General features: G+C 35.8%; 1 protein-coding gene across 1 annotated transcript in view; it reads right to left on the bottom strand.

Annotated features, from left to right (window-relative positions):
- Positions 1–224: 224 nt before the first annotated feature.
- LOC308279015 (heat shock factor protein 3-like) overlaps positions 225–23,002 on the bottom strand; it is a gene marked incomplete at both ends in the record, with an annotated part of 58,967 nt that continues 36,189 nt past the window's right edge. The window contains 7 exons of the mRNA XM_080718984.1: positions 225–550; positions 1,224–1,335; positions 3,745–3,832; positions 7,058–7,276; positions 15,221–15,354; positions 15,557–15,641; positions 22,799–22,923. Coding sequence (XP_080575110.1) covers positions 225–550; positions 1,224–1,335; positions 3,745–3,832; positions 7,058–7,276; positions 15,221–15,354; positions 15,557–15,641; positions 22,799–22,923 — 1,089 coding nt within the window. The remainder of the gene's footprint in view (positions 551–1,223; positions 1,336–3,744; positions 3,833–7,057; positions 7,277–15,220; positions 15,355–15,556; positions 15,642–22,798; positions 22,924–23,002) is intronic.

The following is a 23,002-nucleotide window of genomic DNA, read 5'->3' on the forward strand; positions in this document are numbered from 1 at the left end:
GGCTTAAAATTGCAAAACAAATATTTTTATCCCCCCTACTTTTTATATACTCCCTATATTTTAGTGTGATTTGAATTTCATTCTGTGAAATCTTACTTGGGTGCCAGAAGGCAGCCATTTTAACTATATTTCTAAGTTACAGAGGTTAAGAGATGAAGGCCAAAGGTAGTATAATTCCTGTATGTTTTCTAGCAGGAAGCTAGACTAGGGATCTCAAAATTAAATCAAGTAGAAGGGTCAAATGTACTGGCCTCTTCAACAAAATTGGTAACAGGATTGAGAAAAAGCAAAGGAATTAGCTTGGATTCACCGTCCCCGGTTGTTTCTGTGCATAACGGGGGAACAAAGATTTCAGGAGAATTTGCAACATCATTTTGTAGAGAAGAAACATTCAAGGTTATATAATTAAGGTCACTCAAATCTGGTAAAACATCCCATTGGTTCTTTAGATCACCCAAAAGTAAGTCATTAGGATTTTGAAGTCTTTCTCCAAAATTGTTTATCGGCACTTCATCTTGGGAATGATGCTTGTTTTGTAGAACCTGCTTTTCTGTGGAGAAGCAGTATTTTGTTATACACATTGTGGGAAGAGATGGGGTAAAATAAAGTATAATTCATAAGTCTTACACTGCTTGCATCACAGAATACAATTAGGATTATCCTCTTACTCTTCTGAGTCATAGTCCCCAAAATGGCTATTGGAATGGCATCTTAACCATGAATAATGTAAACTTGTCTCTGGTCCTACAAGTTAATATCAGACTTTCCTTACATGACTATTCTTTCAATATTTTGATGTTTTTGTAGGAGAAGAATATGATACAATTACACCAAAATCTATTTTGGGATTTAGGAATGTTACTAATAACTATAATATAGATATTTTCAGACTGTATTTCCCATAAAATCTAAGGCTAACTGTGGAGGGCAAGGCTTAGTAAACAACAAAGGACCTGCTTTCTGACTTTCTGAGAAGGATTCTCTTTGGATATGGAAACCCCAAACTCATTACAACAAATCCTTTTGTTGATTTTTGTCATTATATTGCCTTAAAATCATCAATATTATATTCTCTTTCAAGTTCAGATAGTAGTTTTGGGGGCTCGTCAATAGATATTATCTCATTTAATATTCCCAAATAAAGCTTAGGAAGCAAGAACATTTAATACTATCCTTAGTTAAACTTAGCATAAACTCGGGTTCATAGAGGTTAAATGACTTGCCAATGGTCATCAAGATAGTAAGTTGTGGGGACAGACTAGGACACAAATATTCCTTTATACCTTTATCTCCACTGGCTTCAAGTAGACTTGTCTCTCCATTTTCCATTAGCGTCTAGATAGGGAGAAAAAACACTAGTATCATAATCAACCAATAGAAGTTAAATATTTGGGGTAAAAATCCTTTCTCTTGGAAGTAGGGATTGTAGAATGCATTCTTAATGACCATGAAGCCCTAGGTTCAATCCTCACTACATAACAAACAGCTTGTCTTCTGAGAGACTAACAAAATTGAGAAAAGAATGTATTTATTTCTTCTAAAGGTTGTAGCTTTTTTATTAACTGCTCTTTAGACAGAAGGGAGAAAATTAATTCATCATGCAGCAAGAGCCAATTACATAATGTAGGTCCAGTTGTCACTTAGCTTGAACTAATATTGACCAATATTTATTTGCCAAGACAGAAGCAAATATTGTAAATATTGGATTTGAACCTGAGTGAAAGTGAATGATGAGACTCATCAAACATGCCTAATATGTCTGGAAGGAAAAAAAATTCTTTCAAGTTGCCTTGGCTAAACAATGTAAGAATCAATGCTCTCAGAGTCTAGCCCCATTACTTATTTGTCAATGACAAAAAAGCTCCATATGGAGATCTTCTGTAGTTGGAGGAAGCAGTTATGGGAAAGTACAAGAGTTTTATTTTTTGTGTTAAAATAGCATCAGCAACAATATGACCTTACTAAGCTAAGAGAAAGAGACCTGTAAGTATACTATTAAAGAAAATTATCTACTAGGAATTGGGTTTCCTTTCGATTCATAAAAGGTTGAGGAAGAGCTTAATAAAGCCAATTAAAAAAAAAACAGATGCCCTGTTCTTTTTGGTCCTCTTATAAATTCCTGTCATAATTATGGCCATTTACTATCTGACTGAGTCCAGTCAAAATGCATGAATTATCTGTGTAGATTAAAATTGGTTATCTGTCCAATATTTATACCATGATATATTTAATATTCATAGGTTTATCCATGTCACTGTGCCAAATACACAGATTCTGCCTTTATCAAATGTTCTCATTAAAAGTTCATCCACAGTCACAAAGTTACATCATAAAAAACAGGAAAGAATATCCTTGAGTATGAAGTATTATTTAAGAAAATTAAGCAGATGCAAGCAGATGGGGATTGTGGTAATGCCAATGTTAATTCAGCCATACCTTTTTTTCTGGCCGACAAGTCTCTTAGAATATCCCCTTAAATACTCTCCACAGTCTACTTGGCCACAAAAAGTAAGTTATCAAGGAAGTTCTATTACTTGGCATGATACCCAACTTAAAAACCCCACTTAATTGAACACACAGTCCAATTTGTCATCATATAGACAAAGAGAGAGAGAGAGAATATGATCCCTCTATGTGTGTAACTTATGAAGAAAGCAATTGCCAAGAAAAGCAAGAGTTTACTTAGAAGAACTTGTCATTTTTTTAAGCCAAGTTCTATGTTTCCAGGGCTGGCCATCAACACTTGGGGCTCAAGTGATTCTCCTATTCATCCTTCTGAGTAGCTGGTATGACAGGAGCACATCATTGCAAACAGCTTGTAAATTATATTTATTACTAACCATTAGCAAATGTGTGATAAAAGAATTTCTACTTCACAAAGTGGATCTCTTGGTATACACCAAAGTAGTGTTGAAAAACATTGAAAAATATTGAAAAATACTAATATTGAAATATACAAAATATTGAGAAATACTAATCTAACCTGGAATTTCTGTAAATATTGATATAAAGCCAGAAAAGAAAAAGTGAAAACTGGGTGGGCAGTGGAAGAATATACGTGGCATGCATTAAGCCACTCTACATCGTTCAAATAACTGAAAAATACTTCATAATAATAATCTACTAAATGTACATCACAGGGCCCTAGAGCTGGATGGTATATAAGAAGCAATAAAGAAGAGGAGAGAAATGAACCTTACATCTGTTTCTGTCAGAATATCCAAATTGAGTAAAGTTACAGTTCCATTTGTTGTGAAAGTGAGTGGCTGCTTAGAAAAAGAGAGAATTATAAACAAGTTTCTATAAATAAAGTAACATATTCTAAACCTCTAGTTATCATGGTAAAAAGGCTTAGACAAAAGTGAAAAATAATGTGACAAGAAAAGAAACTTTGGAAACATGAAAAACATCACATTTCTATCCAAAACGCTACTTTCATCCTGACTATTTAAAAGTTATTAGAACAAGGAAAACCAGCACGTAAGAACAAATAAATTGTGATGTTACTATGGGGGAAAGAGATAATAACTCCTTCATTTTCCAGTTCAGAAAACCAAGACATAAATACTATGTCCAATAAATCAACGTAAAAGCCAAGGTAAGAATTCAAGTATTCTTGAATCCCAGGCTTAATATTACTGGTGCCAATTTCATGTATCATTCTTCTTTTGGTGTATATATATATATATATATATATATATATATATATACAGTAAAATCTCAAAAATGAATTAATAGTCTTACCTCACTAACATTATCAGACTCATAAGTCACTTTCTTCTTAGATAGCTCCACCAGATTTCCTTCAGTACAGTGTATGTACATTTCATCCCTTAAATGAAAAATGGAGGGGCGGGGAGTCAGAAAGCTCTGCTGACAAGCAGGATGAAGGTGGATGGAAAAATTGGTAATCTAACTGCCAGGAGACAATCTTTGAGAAAATACCACAGACATAATAAATTGCATAGATTATGGCAGGTCCTCAACCAAGAAACCACAAACCATATGGCATTTTGCAGTTACATATATTTCACTTCCAGACTAGAAAGCCTAATGCTATTCTGAAGATTTCAGTACATAATTCATTGGTTATATAACTCAGCCAGAGTGACCCACTTCCAAGTAACATACCAGAGTTTTAACCTGAAGAGGCCTAGACAAGAAGAATGGGAGAAAAACACATTAGTCTGTTTCCAAGGAATTCTAAATAGGAAATACTCTTCAACCTAGGAAAGCTATCAGTCCACAAGATATCTTTTTGCACACTTTGGTGCTGAGTAGAGATGATAGATCACTGTCTCTGATCAGAAGCATGAGATACAAGGTACCACAACAATGTAACTAGCTAATTCAAATGACCTGCAGAGTCTTTCCATTTAAAAGATTCTATATACTCCAATCTTAGGCTTTGAAATTACTAGTACTTTCAGTCAGTATTCGGCCTATATATCTCATCAAAGATGAAAACTTGTTGGAGTGGGACAAATGTCATCTGTTCTATGGTGCAGCTGCTGGCTTCATTTTATGGTGCTAGTCATTAGGAAAATCAGATGTTCTAGGAACCATTTGTGCTATTATTATCAACTATTACTGTTTAACCTGACTTCAAGAGATCAAAATTACACTAAATTCTTAGAGTTTATGAATATAAGAGGCCTTTGATCTTCCCTATAGCTTTCTCATTCTAGTAGACCTTGAACTTGTGTTTGGTGGCCAACTCATAAACATCTCAATTGACAGTTTCCATGATTACTTAGGGTTCTGAGGTGGTCCAGTGCCCTGAAGGATGAAGATTATTTCATTGTCTAAAATAGTTCTCCTAGAGGAAGATCTGAGAGTTCACACTGAAGTTGAGGTCAGGTAGATGAAGCTCAAAGAGCCCCTTTCGGGGTGTTTCTCAGGAAGCTATTTATAAAAAAAAAAGTTCTACCAAGGCTCACACATGCATGACCTTTGTCTCTCTGGGGTTGGGTAATAAATGAGGGTCAGTAGCAGGGAATATTAACAAATATAATATGATAAAGCATGTAAACAGACAAATGTAAGCACTGCTGATGAAGGTGAAACTTAGGCAGACATCCCTCCCCCATACGCCACTCAGGGGTGTCATGGGTACAGATTTGCTGACGCTAGTGCCTTTGTGGCTCCAATTTAGTAGCATTTCTGCTGAAGCACACACAATCTCCCAGTTTCAGGAAATGAAGACATCTTGTTGTTCTTTTTTATAGTTCTGCTCCAAGCAGCAGGTCTCACTCTACTTTCAGAGTTAATTTTGGATATAAGTTGAAGGGGAGGATTTTATACAGCCAGTGTTTGACTCTCATTTTCAGAAGAACAGAGGGCAAAACTACCAAGTCTATTACCAAAGAGTGCATCTATAGTATATGAGAAACAATGATAATGTTACAAGTAGAAGGTGCCTAGGGGAAATGTTTCTTAATCATGTCACACTTCCTGCAACACAGTATTACTCTTTGGACTAACAGGTAATTTTCTAACCTCAGAGAAATATATGTCTAAAAATCAATAGCTAAATTTCCTCAGAACCACAGGCCATATACAGCTAAGTACCAGTATAAGTTATTGATGATAACTTAGTTTTCTTATTAAATATTTCTCTTTTTTGTGGTGCTGGGGATTGAACCCAGGGGCATTCTACCTCCAAGCTACACCCCAAGTCCGATTTTTTTTATTCTTTATTTTTGAAACAGGTTCTCAGTAAGTTGTGGAGAGCCTCACAAAGTAGCTGAGGTTGGCCGCAAACCCAGATCCTCCAGTTTCATCCTCCCTAGTACTGGGATTAAAAGCAGTTGCCACCACAATCAGCTTCCTATTAAATATTTCTGATTGGTTAAGATTGCAAAGTGCGAGTAGAATCATCTCAATATTCAACTTGGCAACCATAGGTACAGCATAGAATTAGGCTCTCAATAATGGGGGTCACTAGCTATATTCTTGGATTTTTAAGTCCCCGTCACCATTCTATAAAAAATGTTTCTGGACTTTACAGAAAGAAAGGGAAAGCGTGGGCACAGGTACTCTTCAAAGTCTCTACAAGCCATTATATGTCTGTTTTTCCTTAGCTCTATCCAATACATTTTCTAGATTATGAAAACATTTATAATATTTTCCTCAAAATATTTGGAGGGCTTGGCACAGTGGCACATGCCTGCAATCTCAGTACTTGGGAGGTTGAGACAGGAGGATGGTAGGTTCAAGGCCAGACTGAGCAACTTAGCAAGGCCATAAACTGAGATTACTGAGATTTTTTTTGCAGTACTGAGGATGGAACACAGGTGCATTCTACCTTGGAGCTACACCCTCAGCCCTGTTTTGGGGGGTCTTACTAAGTTGTGGAGGGACTACGTAGCTGAGGCTGGCCACTAACCTGTGATCCCGCTGTCTCAGCCTCCCAAGTAGTGGATTACAAGGGTGAGCTACCACACCCGGCCTGCAGGTTTATCTAGGAGGTAGATATTAACAAAAGAATCAGAAGTATTTTTCAAGAATAGTTTTGTACCTTGGATATAAGAAAACTCATGTCTTTCCATTATGAAAGACAGACGTGTTTATCATAATATTTAGATCATACATTTTTATCTTATTATACCAGGTATTTCATTAGCATTTTAAATTGTGGTATATTCTATGGACAGCAGAAAGTCTTTACTTTTCTTTTTAGAAAAAAGAATTATCTATTATTTCACTTTTAAGAACAATTATTTTGCCGGGCGTGGTGGCGCACGCTTGTAATCCCCGCGCTTGGGAGGCAGAGACAGGAGGATCGCGCAGGTTAGAAGCCAGCCGCGCGCGCTGGCTTAGGAGACCCTGTTTCCAAATAAAAATGTAAAAATAGGTCTGGGAGTGTAGCCCGGAGGTAGAAGGGCTTCCAGGAACCCCAGTACCACCAAAAAAAAAAAAAACAATTATTTTGTCATATTTAAATGCTTACAATTTCTTGAAGGTTTTTGTAGCAATTTATTTTCAGTAAAATTGAGTCACCTAAAAATAAACATGTAGAGGGCCCTCTAAGTTAAATAAAGAAGAGATTATATACCTGTTCATTATAGTGTTACACTGAATGTCTGGTTTGTCTTCAATCAATACTGAATTGTTATCCTGAGAAGTCACTAACTCCAAAGAAATATCTTTAGTTTCCTGTCCAAAAGATTCCTCAGTTAATAGATGCTGTATGTTTGATAGATCCAAGTCCCAATCAATGGTCTGTGAATCTTCATTCATAGGTACATCCTGAGTAGATATTTTAGAGCATTTTCTGAGAAATAACACAGGAAAATATTAATCCAACATGTCGTAAGACCTCAGATCATTTAAGCTATTACATATCTATCAGTCACATAATATCAGATTTGGCATATTCAGGTCAAATAATTTATAATATGTTATGAAGCTCTCCTTTCATTTCATTTGCATATTATATAATACAAAGTCCAAACATTCTGATAGATTAACCATACCATTATCTTAATTGAGAAAATACTTATTACATGAAGAATGGCTAAAATCAAAAGGACAGACAATAACAAATGATGGTGGGAATGTACAAAGAAAGGAACCTCCATATATTGCTGGTGGAAGTGAATATAAAATGTCATGCCCACTTTGGAAAACAGGTTGGAAGTTTTTTTTTTCTTTAATTCCTGCCATTTATTTTTAATCTCTAAATTACAAAAAACACAGTACCAATGGCAACATTTTCAGACAATATAAAGGAATATGAAATAATAATTAAGTGTGACTTTTAATCTTCTCCTGAATCCAGTTTGGCATATGTTCTTCCAGACTTGCCTCCATGTTTTCTCAAGTGCACATACATATATACATACGAATTTGGACATATGTGACTATATTATGCAGTGTCTGCTATTATTTGAAGTGGTTCATGAATTTCTCATTCAATCTATACAATCCAATAGCACATAATTATCAACAACAATAATAATACTGGTGATGAAGTAAACTGTTTCAAATGAAACACTTTTTCTCATTCTATACATTTTATTAAAGGCATAACCAAACAATATGAAATATTATGTCACATTATTTTGTAAATTTTTTATATTTTATTTTATTTTATTGAACATAATTGCACATATATATGACATGTAAAATACTTTTCCGAGCTTTTAAACATAGCTGTAACTAATGCATTTAAGAAATTAAACTAAATGTTATATTAGTCGTAACGCTAACTGTAATCCTAATTCTAAACGTATGTGAAACTCTTACAATACACTGAAATTGAACATAATTGCAGATATATATATATGATATATAAAACACTTTAGGTTGGAAGTTTATTAAAAAGTTAAATATAATTTTCTTTTTAATTCCATTAGAATCTAGTACTGCCATTTCAGATATTTACTCAAGAGAAATAATAATAAAGATAATACCAAAAAAACTGGAAACAAAGAAAGACAGGCTACTATTTAGCAATTAAAAAAAGAATTGAAAGCAATGATCCATGATACAACATGGATAAACCTTAACAATGCTATGCTAAGTGAAATAAACCAGACACAACAAACCATTATTCTAAGATTCTATTGATATATAATACCTAGAATAGTCAAATTAATAGAGGCAGAAAGCAGGTTAGTAAATGGCCATTGAGGATCTTATTGGGATGATGAAAACATTCATTATGGTGATGGTTAAACAACTTAGTAAATTCACTGCAGTTTGAATTGTAAAATTAAAATGGACAAATTTTATGATATATAAATTATATTTCCCTAAATCTATTTACATATATATATATATATATATATATATATATATATATATATATATACATGCTTAGCTATATATACTAGCACATGTATATGAATCTTCCAAATATCTCTATATAAATCAATTTATCATTTATCATTAAAAGAGGCTATATAACATGTAGTAAATCACACATCAGTGTAATGACACCACCAGGATGCATAGCCACAACTCATAGCTCAACGATCCATTCTGTAGTATAGGTGCTAAACTCTGGCATGTCACTTTTTTTTTTTTTTGCTACTGGGGGTTAAACCCAGGGACATCATATTCCCTCCAAGCTATATCCCAAGCTCTTCTTTTAAAATTTTTTAAACAGGTTCCCCCCAAATTGCTGAGGCTCTTGTTATATTGCTGAGTCTGGTCTCCAACCTGTGATTCTCCTGTCTTAGCCACCCAACTATAGGGAGTCTAAGTGTGTACCACCATGCCTGTCTTGGCATTTCACTTCTTACTGAGAACGAAGTAAAATGGGTAAACAATTCGTTTATCATATAGAGGATAAAATCTGAGGAGGAGATAAATTATTTTTGAACTGTTTCTCATATTATATACCAAATTATATGTTTGTGTAGGGATTCTTCAAAGAAGGATAAAAAAGGCAAACTATGGTCTAAAATGTCCAGTGAGCTGATGTTTAGATACAGATGAAGTAAACTGTATCAGAGGATTAAGTGTTGGTTTTCAACAGAATAATTAAATTAATAGGTAACCATGGTTTTCTATGTTTTCTGACTTAGTGTTTTAGAAGACTGTCAGATATACATGATTGTACAGCTTCCCTGAAAGTTGGATTGTTAAGTGAGCTCTTAAGGTTCAATGTGCAGATGTTCAAATCACAATTATAACATTCGTGAGGCCATAACATCTGAGATCTACTGACTTCTCTTTTCTTGCTTTAAGAAAGCTTTTCTGGTATACTGTTTTTCAGATGTGCCTATTGCCAGCACTCTGTATCTCTGTGAACTTGGTGAACATGATGAAGGGAATCCATGCATGCCATTCTTCTGGGCCAACAACCAAATAGATGGCTTTGATGCTGCAGGTTTTAACATATATGTGCAAAAATTTAATTCAAGAACTGATGTTCTGCCAGACATGGTGGCACATGCCTATAATCCCACTACTTGGAAGGCGGAGACAGGAGAAATACAGGTTTGAGGCTAGCCCTGGCAACTTAGCAAGACCCTCAGCAACTTTGAGAGACCCTGTTGCAAAATTAAAAAATCAAAAGTTCTGGGGGTGTAGCTCGGAGGTAAAATGCCCCTGGGTTCAATCTCCAGCATGGCCTCCCTAAAAGGAAAAGAGAACTGATGTTCTCCATTTATATCCCCTTCTCCCAGAATATGCCTTTCCTGTCTTACTCCATAAACACCTTGTTTGACTCAATGGCTTGTGTCTTCTCTAAATATACCCAGGCTCTAGGAGAGATACCCCTGTTAACATCTGTAATGACTTTATTCTCCAACAGTTTATCTCTTCTGAAATATTCTAGCACCAGATTTCTTTATAAACTTCGCCAAGATAAATCTAAATATTTAACGTCTATACCATACACTTAAAATTACATACACCAAAAATCTCAAATCATAAGCCAGGCATGGTGGTATACACCTGTAATTCCAGTACTTAGGAGGCTGAGATGGGAGGATCACATATTTGAGGCCAGAACACAGTAACTTAGTTAGACCTTGTTTAAAAAAAAATAATGGCTAAGAGTGTAGCTCAGTGATATAATGTCCCTGCATTCAATTCTCAGTACCATAAAAAACCAAAGCAACCCAACTAAAAATAGTATAAAGATCCAAATAGACATTTTTTCAAAAGAAGACATACAGTGGAAAAAATGTTTAGTATCACTAATCATTTAGGGAAATGAAAATCTAAACCACAATGAGATATTTCATACTGGCTAAAATGGCCATCATTAATCAATGATGTACATTTAAGAGGTAACTCTTATACATTGTTGGTGGGAATGTAAATTAATATTACCATTATAGAAAAGAACATGGAAATTCCTCAGAAATATAGATTAACCCCTATATGATCCAACAATTATGCTTCTGGGTATATAGGCAAAGGAGATGAGACCATTTTATGAAAAAGATACTTGAACTCCATGTTTATTGTAACATTTTTCATGATAGCTAAAATATAGAATCAACCTACACGTCCATTGGTGTATTCAAAGATAAGACATAATGTCGCCAGGTGTGGTGATGCACTCCTCTAATCCTAGCTACTTAGGAGGCTGAGGCATAGAATCACAAGTCTGAGGCCAACCTAGGCAATTTTGTGAGATCCTTTCACAGGATAAAATAAGAGGTTCTAAGGGTATTGCTCACTAGCACAGTGCTAGCGTTGCATGCACTAGAACGTGAGTCCTATTCTCAGTAGAAGGAGGGAAGGTGGGTGAAGAGGAGAAGAATAATATACACAATGGAAAGAAATAAAATCCTGTCATTTGTGGCAGCAAGAATGGAACTGGAAGCCACTGTATAAGAAAAAAACAGTACAGACACAGAAAGGCAAATACCACTTATTTTCACTCATTTGCGAAAACCAAAATAATGATCTCGTAGAAGAACGGAGAGAAATGGAAGTTACTATATACTAGCAAAGGCAGGGGAAGGGTTAGAAAAAATTTAAATGAAGGGCCTCAAAATACAAAAAGGAGTTCTGGTTTTCTATTGCATAGTAGGGTAACTATTGGTTAAAACAATCTATGATAGAGTTCAAAATAACTAGAAGAGTATGGAATTATCAATACAGAGACGTGATTAATGTTTGAAGAGGCAGAAATGCATATCGCATGATTTTATCATTGCACATCATATACATATATTGAATTGCCATAACACATGAATATGCACAAATATTCGTCTCAATAAAAATAATGTTTATCATGGTGTTACATTCCTATAATCTAGCTAGTCAGGAAAATAAGGCAGAAGGATCACAAATTCACGGACAACTTGGGAAACTTAGACTTTGTCTCAAAATAAATAAATAAATAAATAGGGCAGGGGTTGGAGCTCAGGGTTAGGGTGCCTCTGGATTCAATCCCCAGTACCAAAGAAAAGATATTCATGTATTTTTTCTTTATCGTGTATACAAATTCTCAAGTTTGCAAGTCAATGTTTCCCAAATAGGTACTCCATATTTCTTATTAAATTTATATTATTTGCTAATTTAATTTTTTGTTGTTTTTGTTAATAGAATGTCTTTTTCCACTTGAATATTTAATGTACTATTGTTAAAATTATTATAGTGTGGATGTTTTAAAATGTTTCCTGGACGTCATACTCTGAAGTGATGAAGTTATGAAGTTATTAAGAAGTTATTAAGAAGTGGGAACTTGGGGACATGTGGCCAGGTGCAGGGTACAGTGTGTGTGTGTGTGTGTGTGTGTGTGTGTGTGTGTGTGTCCACTGGAATCACCCAACTGCAGCATCTGGCTCTGATTTCCTTTCTCTGACCTTTTGTTCTCTCTCTTTGCTTCTCACCATCATTCTCTAAGGACCTAGAGTCCTGGGTCCTCCTTGGTAGAAAGTGTAAAATGGACCATATACATCTACATGGACTGAAACCTCCAGATATGTAAGCAAATAGACCTTCTTTACTTTAAGATTTTTGGGGGCTAGGTATTTGAATCACACCGGTGAGAATGTTGACTGAAACAGAAATTAGAATCAGAGATGTGGGCTCACTGCTGTATCTAAGCCTGACCATGTGGATTGTGAGTCTTTGAAATTGATGTATGATAGGAAGTTGGAAGGACTACAGTGCTGATAGGAAGGCAAACAGGAAGACGGATGGTAAAGCTTGCTCACTAGATTTCAGAGGACAAAGAGGACTCCACAGGGTAATGGATATAGTCGAGATCCCAGGTGTTACATGCTGGTGAAGAACTTAACAGCATTTTGCCTATGTTCTGAAACTTTGAGTGAAGCCAAACTTAAAGATGATAGGCTGATTGATCTAGCAATGGAAATCACAAGGCAATGAGATATCTGGTCTGTGGCATGGTTATTGATGCCTTTCCTTAACCATTTATATGAAATGCAGGAGGAAAAAGCAAAGCAGAGAGATTTTAGAGAGTTGCAGTTTGGCCAAAAAAAAAAAGTGTAATATTGGGGCTGAGGGAGAAGTGTTTTTTAAAGAAAATAGGATAGCTGGGAGAATAAGTATGCCATCAGCCACAGCCGAACAAACCATGTGGGCGGGGGGCCTGCCAAGGCCCTTTGGAGATCACGTTTTACTACCATATGCTCATGATGCCAAAGTGGAGCTCCAGAATTTAATGTTCCGCTGGATTTCAGTCCTGTTTTGGTCCCATACCTTCTTTCTATGCCCCCATTCCTCCCTTTTGGAATGCAAATATGGACTCTGTTCCACTGTGTGTTGGAAATATGTAATTAACTTGTTTTGTCTTTACAGGGGCTCACAGCTGCAAGTTTGCTTTAGTTTCAGAGGAGACTTTGGACTTCTGAGCAAGTTTAATATTGTGGGAATCTTGGAGATGGACTAAATGCATTTTGCATTGTGCTATGGCCATAAGAAGGGGCCAAAAGAAGGAAGATTGTTAGAGTTTGGATGCAAAATGTCCCTTGGACCTCATTCTCTGAAGGCTGCCATGTTTAGAAGTAGGTCCCTGGGGACACGGAAAAACACAGTGTGTATGTACACGCAAGTGTCCCATCACAACCCAGATACAATGTCTGGCTTTGAATATCTCTTTCTGACCTTTTGCGTTCTCACTTTCTCTTTCCTGCCATCAGGCCCTAAGGACCTAAAGCTCAGACTCCTGCTTGGCAGTGGCCATAAAATACACACACACACACACACACACACACACACACACACAGACATGTATGTATGGACTGAAATCTCCAGATCCATAAACAAATCTTCCTTCCTCCAAGCTGTTTGTGTGTCAGCTGTTTGGATCAGAGTGGTAAGAATGTAGACTAAAACAGACGTAGCCAAAGTACTGATTATATATACACATACATATATCTTATATTAGGTAATCTATGCTTTGATATCTTATTTCTTAAAGCAATGATATGCTGTATACATATTTAATGGACAAGTTATCATTGCTCTATTCTGTTGTAATAAAATACAGGTCAAGCTGCTTTGAAAGTATGTTTTGGTGGGAAAAAGGGGGACTGAGCAAGAATGTGGAAGGATCATTACCACCACTAAGAAATAAACATAAATGCATAATGTATTGACAGGCCAGGTGTATAATTCCAGTACTTAAGAGGTTGAGACAGAGGATTGCCAGTTCAAGGTCAGCCCCAATAACTTAGCAAGGATCTGTTTGAAAAATTAAAAAAAATTAAAAAGCTGGGATGTATCTCAGAAATGAAATTCCCCTGGGTTCAATCTCCAGGAACAAATAATAATAATAATAATAATAATAATAATAATAATAAGAAGAAGAAGAAGAAGAAGAAGAAATTAGCATGAGTATTATTATTATCATCATCATCATTATTTTGGTGGTACTGGGGTTTCTGGAAACCCTTCTACCTCTGGGCTACACTCCCAGACACATATTTTTCACATTTTTATTTGGAAACAGGGTATCTTAAGCCAGTGAAGCTGGTTTCGAACCTGCGTGATCCTCCTATCTCCGCCTCCCAAGTGCGGAGATTACAAGCGTGCACCACCACGCCTGGCTGGTGGTATTATTTTATTTATTTATTTATTTATTTATTTATTTATTTATTTATTTATTTGGTGGTACTGGGGGTGGAACCCAGAGGCTCTCTACCTCCGGGCTATACTCCCGGGCCTTTTTTATATTTTATTTGGAAACAGGGTCTCACTAGGTTGCTGAAAGCCTCACTAAGTAGCTGAGGCTGGCTTCGAACCTGTGCAGTCCTCCTGTCTCAGCCTCCCAAGCGCGGGGATTACAAGCGAGCGCCACCATGCCCGGCTGGTGGTATTATTTTAGTAACTGAAGGAGAGCATTATTTGTTCACTTAAAAACAGGATACATGCCAGGAGTGGCTGTGCATGCTTATAATCCCTGCGCTTGGGAGGCTGAGACAGGAGGATCTCACAGGTTTGAAGCCAGCCTCAGCTACTTAGTGAGGCTCTCAGCAACTTAGTGAGACCCTGCTTCCAAATAAAAATATTTAAAAAAATAGGTCTGGGAGTATAGCCCGAAGTTAGAAAGCCCCTGGGTTCCACCTCCAGTACCACCAACAATAAATAAATAAATAAATAAATAAATAAATAAATAAATAGGTCTTGGAGTATAGCCCGTAGGTAGAAAGCCTCTGGGTTCCACCCCCAGTACCACCAAAAAGAAAAACAAAAACAAAAACAGGATATATCCCAAGTTTTTACCAAGTTGTAGGCCATATTATTTTCCAAGATTACTTTTAGTCTTGAAATGACTTACCCATCATCTCCCTTTGCCTGGTCCACAGATGAAACTGTACTTTTAAATTCATCTTTCAAAGTAGGTAAGACACTATCAAGGATACTCCTAAATTTTTCTTCAACAAGTGTGTAACCAGTTTTTAGTATCTCCATCTAAATAGAAAGGTTAGAGGAAATTAAAGTTGATTATGTAACTGTGTATACATCTGGTCTCTCTCAGATCATATTTGATGTGATTCCCTTTGAGAATATTTAACAGTGGTATAAGAAATAATAACAGGCACTGGAAATTTTACAGACAGCAAGTGTTCTTTTTCTACCCACCCACCACCATCATTTTATTTCAGATTCTTACGGCTTCTTTCTTCTTCTCTTCTGGAATATGAAAATATGGAGGGGCATATTTGGAAGCTGAAGTCCCAGATATAACTTGTAATGTCCTGAAATGAGAACCATATTTCATTTTTGTAAGTTATCTTAATGTTGAAATGATCAGTAGTTTGTTGTAAGGAAATTAAAGAATTATAATTTCTTGTATTTGTGTACTGTAATTGAATATGATAGTGAAATTCATAGTGATACATTCATATATTCACATACCATTATTTGCTCTGTTTTCTTTCTCATATCTCCCCTTTCTCCTACTCCCTTGGAATGATAAAGAGATACAGAGTGATACTTTCATATATATGCATACCTTTGATTTGGTCTGTTTTCTTCCCATATTTCTCTTTTCTCTCCCCTCCTCCCACTCCCAGTCATCTTCTACTACCCTACTGTTATCTCTCCTAATTTTTATGGGATTCTTTTTCTTTCCTTTTCCTCCCTCTCTGGTTACAACATAGGAGAAAACATGTGGCCATTAATTTTCTGAACCTGACTGATCTCAGCATGATGTTCTCCAGCTCCATGCATTTCCCCTCAAAGGACATAATTTTGTTCTTTATGGCTAAATAAAACTCCATTGTGTGTATATACCTCATTTTCTTTATCTATTAATAGATACCTAGGTTGGCTCCATAACTTACTGTTAATTGTGCTATTATAATCATGGATATACATGTATCACTCTAGTGTTCTTTTCTCTGTATGTGTGGTGCTGGGGATTAAACCCAGGGGCATTCTACCTCTGAGCTATACCCCCAGCCTGATTTTTTATTCTTTATTTTTAACCAGGGTTTTACTAAGTTGCAAAGGGCCTCACTAAGTAGCTGAGGCTGGCTTCGAACCCATGCTATCCTCCTGTCTCAGCCTCCCAAATGCTGGGATTACAAGCGTGTGCCACCACATCCTTCTATCACTATAGTATTCTGACTTTCATTCTTTTGAAAAGGTACCAAAGGAGTAGTATAGCTGGGTCATATGGGGGTTCCATTTTTAGTCTTTTAAGGAACCTCCATACTTATAGTGGTCGTGCCAATTTATAATCCCATCAACAATATATGTGTGGAACCTAAATTTAAATCATTCTTTGTCAGAACGGCTCCCATGAGACAATGTTTTAGAATCTCAGTATCAAATTGGGAAAAGAAAATGACCCAGTTCATTTAAATGAGTGGTAGCTTAAATGAATTAGTGACAAATTTGAATAGTATCACTATGTTACCTTCCTTCTGAGAGTCTAACTTTGATTTTTTTAGAACATATTTGGTCAGCTAAAACTAAAGCAAAAACAAAAGGGAAAACCAGATTCCTTGGTTGATTCAGGACTGGGGAAAGCACAGTACAAATCTCATATAGAAGATTCTTTTATGCCGAAAGTAAATGTTCAAGTTTATGAGGGTATAATCTAACAAATTCTTGTAAGGTTTTTAGTCCTTTGAGTAAAATAAAAATTAATGATTCTATACTGATATAAAAAACAGGTAAGTAGAATCCAAACTAAAATACATAAAGTAATAATATAACTTAGAAAATCACAATTGTACAAACATTATAGTGATATATTATCCAATTCGGGAACCTTAATCATTGCTAAAATTGAGGAATAAAATTTTGAGAACAAAATATTTATACAGATTCAAAGAAGAATCTCCCCACAAATTACTTAGTAATTACAAAAATTGATATATAAGAGTACAGAACCTTAGAAGACATAAATTTAATTGACTAAAGTTAACATCGATAATGGCAAAAACTGACATCAGGTGTCTATAATATGATGCCCAAGAAGAACATATCATCATTTATTGGTATTACTGCCAAAAACATAATCCGATTCTACCCATAATATCAAGTAAAACTCAAATTTAATTAGGGGCATTATACAAAAATTATTGGTCTGGAGCCAGGCATGGTGGTGCACGCTTGTAATCCCCACGCTTGGGAGGCGGAGACAAGAGGATCGTGTAAGTTCGAAGCCAGCCTCCCTGGCTTAAGAGACCCTGTTTCCAAATAAAAATATAAAATATATCTGGAGTGTAGCCTGAGGTAGAAGGGCTTTCAGGAACACCAGTGCCACCAAAAAAAATTATTGGTCTGTACTCTTCAAATATTTCGAAGTCATAAAAGGTAAAGACAGGGTGGAAAACTGTTCCAGGTGAAAAAAGAATAGGACATAACAAATCAATGCAATGTATGAGACAAAGAACAGAGAGAGGGGGTGGTTGTGACTATTGAGAACATCAGTGAGAGCTGGATGTGGCGGCGCATGCTTGTAATCCCAGCACTTGGGAGGCTGAGACAGGAGGCTACTGGTTCTTGGATGCCTTAGCTACTTAGTGAGGCCTTCTGCAACTTAGTGAGACCTTGTTTCAAAATAAAGAATAAAAATAGGGCTGGGGGTGTAGCTCGGAGGTAAAATGCCCCTGGGTTACATCCTCAGTAGTGAAAATAAAAAGATCAGTACATCAGTGAGACAAATGGTAAAATGCCACTATAAACTAGGAATTAGAAAAGAGTATTAAGTCAATGTTCAATTGTCTTAATAATTGCCTGATTTTGATATTTTATAGTGGTTATATAAGAAAATATCACTGTTCTTAGTAAATCCACACATTAAGTAGGAATAAACGGCTACTATGTCTGCAAATTCTTTTCAAGAGGTTTAGGGGAAAAAACTAAACGTGTGTGTGTGTGTGTGTGTGTGTGTGTGTGTGTGTGTGTGTAAGAGAGAGAGAGAGAGCGAAAGAGAGAGAGCAAAAGAGAGAGAGAGAGAAAGAGAGAGAGAGAGAGAGAGAGAGAGAGAGAGAGAGAGAGAGAGAGAGAGAGAGAGAGGAAACACATGAGCAAGCACAAATAAGCAAATGGTAAAACAAAATGTTAAATTAGAGAGGCTGGGTAAAAGCCATAGAGATATCCTTTGCAGCATTTTAATAAATTTCATATCAGTTTTAATTTGTCTAAATTTAAAGTTAACAGCTGGGCATGGTGGTGCACACTTGTAATCCCAGTACCTGGGATGCTGAAACAGGAGAATCACAGGTTTGAAGCCAGCCTCAGCAATTTAGGCCCTCCTTAACTTAGTGAGACCCTGTTTCAAAATAAAGAATAAAATAGGGTGGGGGTGTAGCTCAGAGGTAGAATGCCCCTGGGTTCAACCCCTAGTACTGAAAAAATAAATTTAAAATTACAGCCGGGCGTGGTGGCGCACCCTTGTGTGTTTGGGAGGCAGAGACAGGAGGATAGCGCTGGTTCGAAGCCAGCCTCGCTGGCTTAAGAGACCCTGTTTCCAAATAAAAAATATAAAATAGGTCTGGGAATGTATCCCAGAAGTAGAAGGGCTTCCAGGAACCCCAGTACCACCAAAATTTTTTTTTTCATTACCAAAGAATTCAAAAGCAGGAAGAAGGGACAACTCAAATGGAAGTAAAGCTCTGGAGTTAATATTTTAACTATGTTACTTTGAATAGTGAGTTAAACCTGCCATAACTTATTTCCCTCAACCATGACATGGAGATAATATTGAAACTTATCCACTTGATTTTTTCTTAGATTTCAATGAGATAATCCATGTAAAACATTTAGCACATTGTAAGTACTCAATAAATAAACATTAGCCATTGGATGGCATAAGCCATTGTATCACAATGGCTTCATCATGTCTGAGGAATCAAGCTAGTAACATAGTACTTTGTGTCTCAGGTTTGACTATATGGCATCCTACAAGGGAATGTTTAATAATTAGATGCTGTGTCTTTTAAGAACGTACACAAAAATCCTACAAATTTAGGTTTCAAAAGGCCAGTTAAGATAGAGCTGGGAACTTCTAATCATATCAGAAATCACAGGTAAAATTGTTTTGTTCTCTATGGCCAGAGTAATCCCTTGTATAAAAATAAATCTCTGTAGAAGTTCTGTGACTACCTATGAAGGTGGAGTTGAGGAGCATTTTTCAACATATTCCAGGAGAATTCCAGGGGAGGTAGAAGAAGGATGCAGGGCTAGCTCACTGGTAGAGCATGTAGTTAGCATGCATGAGATCTTGAGTTTGATCCCTATCACCAAACAAATAAAGATTCAAATACAATAAAATAGTTGGATGTGTTGGTGAACTCTTATAATCCTAGTACTTGGGAGACTGAGACAGGAAGATCACAGGTTTGCAGCCAGCCTCAGCTATTTAGTGAGACCCTCCACAACTTATTGAGACCCTGTTTGAAAATAAAGAATAAAATATAGGGCTGGGATTGTAGGAGGCCCCTGGGATCAATCCTCAGTACTGCAAAAAAAAATAAAATAAACATTTGTGTTTAAAAGAGAAGGGATTCAGGTCTATTTGTCCCCTTAGAGTGGACTAGAAGCCTCAGAAAGACAGGTACTTAGTCTTTTTACAATCCTAAAACCAATTTATGGTTAACAGATAGAATCAATCTACAACCAAGAGTCAGCAACTAGGGTGCATCTATCACAATCATGTCATAGCAGGTTAGTCTGTTATCATTTTAAAAGCATGAATATTGCTGGGCGTGGTGGTGCACGCTTATAATCCCAGCGCTTGGGAGGCTGAGACAGGAGGACCGCACAGCCTCATCTACTTAGTGAGGCTCTCAGCAACTTAGTGAGATCCTGTTTCCAAATAAAATATGAAATAGGTCTGAGAGTATAGCCCAGAGGTAGAAAAGCCCCAGGGTTCCACCCCCAGTACTACCAAAATAAATAAATAAATAAATAAAAGCATGAATATGAAAAGGAAAAACAGTATATAATGAGCTGATAATATATGTGTTTTATCACTGGTAGGTATCACTATTATTCTGATTTTCCACACAGTTCATACATGGTGACTAGCTACTAGATCTAAAATATAAGAATGATAATGGAAAAAGAAAATGTGAGAATAACGAGGCCGCTAGTAATCAAAATACTTGGAGTCAATAAATTTACCTTTTTCTATTTGTGTTTACTATATACTTTCCATGAATCAAATTCAAGATCAAGTGAAGAATCTGGAAAAATCATAGATAATATTTTAATTTAAAACATCATGTTCAATATTTAAGGATATCAATACTTGAAGAAGGTTATAAGATACCCCACTAAGCACAACTAAAAGTTAATATAATAAATATACTTTTGGCCTTCAAAGGACTTATTTTAATCATTTAATGTTTATCCAAAAATGCATTATCTTTAATCAGCATTTTTCAGAAGAGAAAGTATAATAACTTTGAAAAGGATGATATGATACCTGTGTTAGCAGCTTTTGTTGCTTGCCATGCTTCTGTCTTAGATTTGTCATTTCAAGACAGAGAGTATCATAGTCCCTGCAACATTAACAGATTCCCCAAATGAAGCAGGATAAAAATGTTTTAGTAGAATTTTGAAAATATCATATCTAATAATATGTTGAGTTTTCTGAATCAATAGTATTTACAACGTTCTCTTGAATATTATCCCCCTATTATCCTTCCTGAGTATTTTAGACTTAAAATTTTAACTCAATTAATTAATTAATTGTTACTTGGGATTGAACCTGGGGCATTCTATCAAAGAACTACAACCCCAGCCCTTTATTTTGAAATAGGGTCTTACTGAGTTGCTGAGGTTGTCCTCAAACTAGCATTCCTCTTGTCTCAGTTTCCCAAGTACTAGGATTATAGGTATATGCCACCACGCTCGACTAAGATTTTAACTCATTTTACTATTTTTGTTCTCTTTTTGTGTATGTGTGTGTATGTGTTGTTCTGGGTCCTGACCTTAGAACCTTTAAAACACTAAGCAAATGCTCTATCACTCTGTTATACCTCTACCCCCCACACTAATAATTTTGAGGGCACAGACTACTTTAATACTCTTCTAGACTTGAGAATATGACAATCATTGCAAACCAAGTTAAACTAATGTAAATTCCTTACTAATAATCACAGGAGTAGTAGTAGCAAAATACTTCATAAAATGTTATAAGAACAGCTGAATTCCTAGGGTAGTGAATTTATATCAAACTAACATATTTATACATCTACTAACATATTTATACATTTACTAACATATTTATACATCTACTAACATATTTATACATCTACTAACATATTTATACATCTACAAGAGACATTGTATCAGATTGAGAAACTTTATTTTTTACAAAATTGGTCTTAAATGTGATCTAATATAATTCAAATTCCACAGCGGGAAGTTATTACAAATATTTGGCAAGAAGTAACCTCAGAAGGCCATCTAGTTCACTACTGCCCAATAGTTTTTGGTCTGGTTTACATATAAAACCAGCCAGAACTTAGTGGAGTATCATCAACCACATGATATATCTGTATGTTATGGTTAACATTCAACAGCAGGATTATATTCAGAATTAATATGAAGGGTTGGATCATGGTCAGTGTCAGGAAAATCTTGGCTTATATTCAATGTTGATGAAAAGGCAAGAAAAATACTTCTATTCCCCATTCTCTCCTTTCTTCCTTTCTGTATGTGAAAACTTTAATTTACTAAATCAATATCAAAAGACAGAATCATGAAATTAAAGGTACACTTGCAATTCACTGAAAAAATTTCAAAGGAGTTCAATTTTTAATTTGAATATTAATGTACATTTACTGGAATCTGTTCACACAAATCTCTTCTAAGGTAAATAAGTGGTTATAATCTTTTCACAGGTATTGTGTGATTGTTTAACTGTTTAAATTTTGTCTTTGAACACTACTGCTTGAGCAAAGATCACAATGTTAGAGATACTGTGTACTATATTATATACTCTGTGGTTCTTTATAAAGCAAGGAAAACATATTTAAAGTATCCATTTTATAGACAAAGTTTTAAAAACTCCAATGAAAGAATTAGCAAATAAGCCAGGAAGTAGGTAAGGGTACGTAAATACAGAACCTGTATATTAACATATTTTTCGTTTTTTAGTTTCAAATGCTGTATGGTGTACCGATTGTACCTGCATAGCTGTCTTGGACACTAGTAATTTTATTTTTGATTTATACAGTGGTCTGATAGTCATCCAGAGTTATAAGATCTGAGCCACTGGAACATTAACAACAGTCTAAACACTAAAGCATTTGATTCACTGCTGTGGTTTTATTTAAAAGAAGTCTCATTAAAGTGCCATGGAAAACAAGAGTTCAGTTTCTCAACTCAGAAGCAATCAACCTTAAAACTTTGGAAACAAGCATTGGAAATCTTGATAAACACCCACTTTTTCAGTTCTGTGAATCTGGCATCCATGTTGTTATGCTTGTCTTTCATCTCTTGCACTTCAGTCATGATTCTCTGTAACTCATTAGGGTAGACTCTGACATTCTCAATTTTCATTGTTGGCACCTAAAATGAAAACAGAGTACAGTCAAGCTGGTTAGAAAATTCACATACCATCAAACTCTCCACTATGGGCACTAATGGA

This window comes from Muscardinus avellanarius (assembly GCF_963383645.1).
Source record: "Muscardinus avellanarius genome assembly, chromosome: X".
NCBI classification, from domain to species: domain Eukaryota; kingdom Metazoa; phylum Chordata; class Mammalia; order Rodentia; family Gliridae; genus Muscardinus; species Muscardinus avellanarius.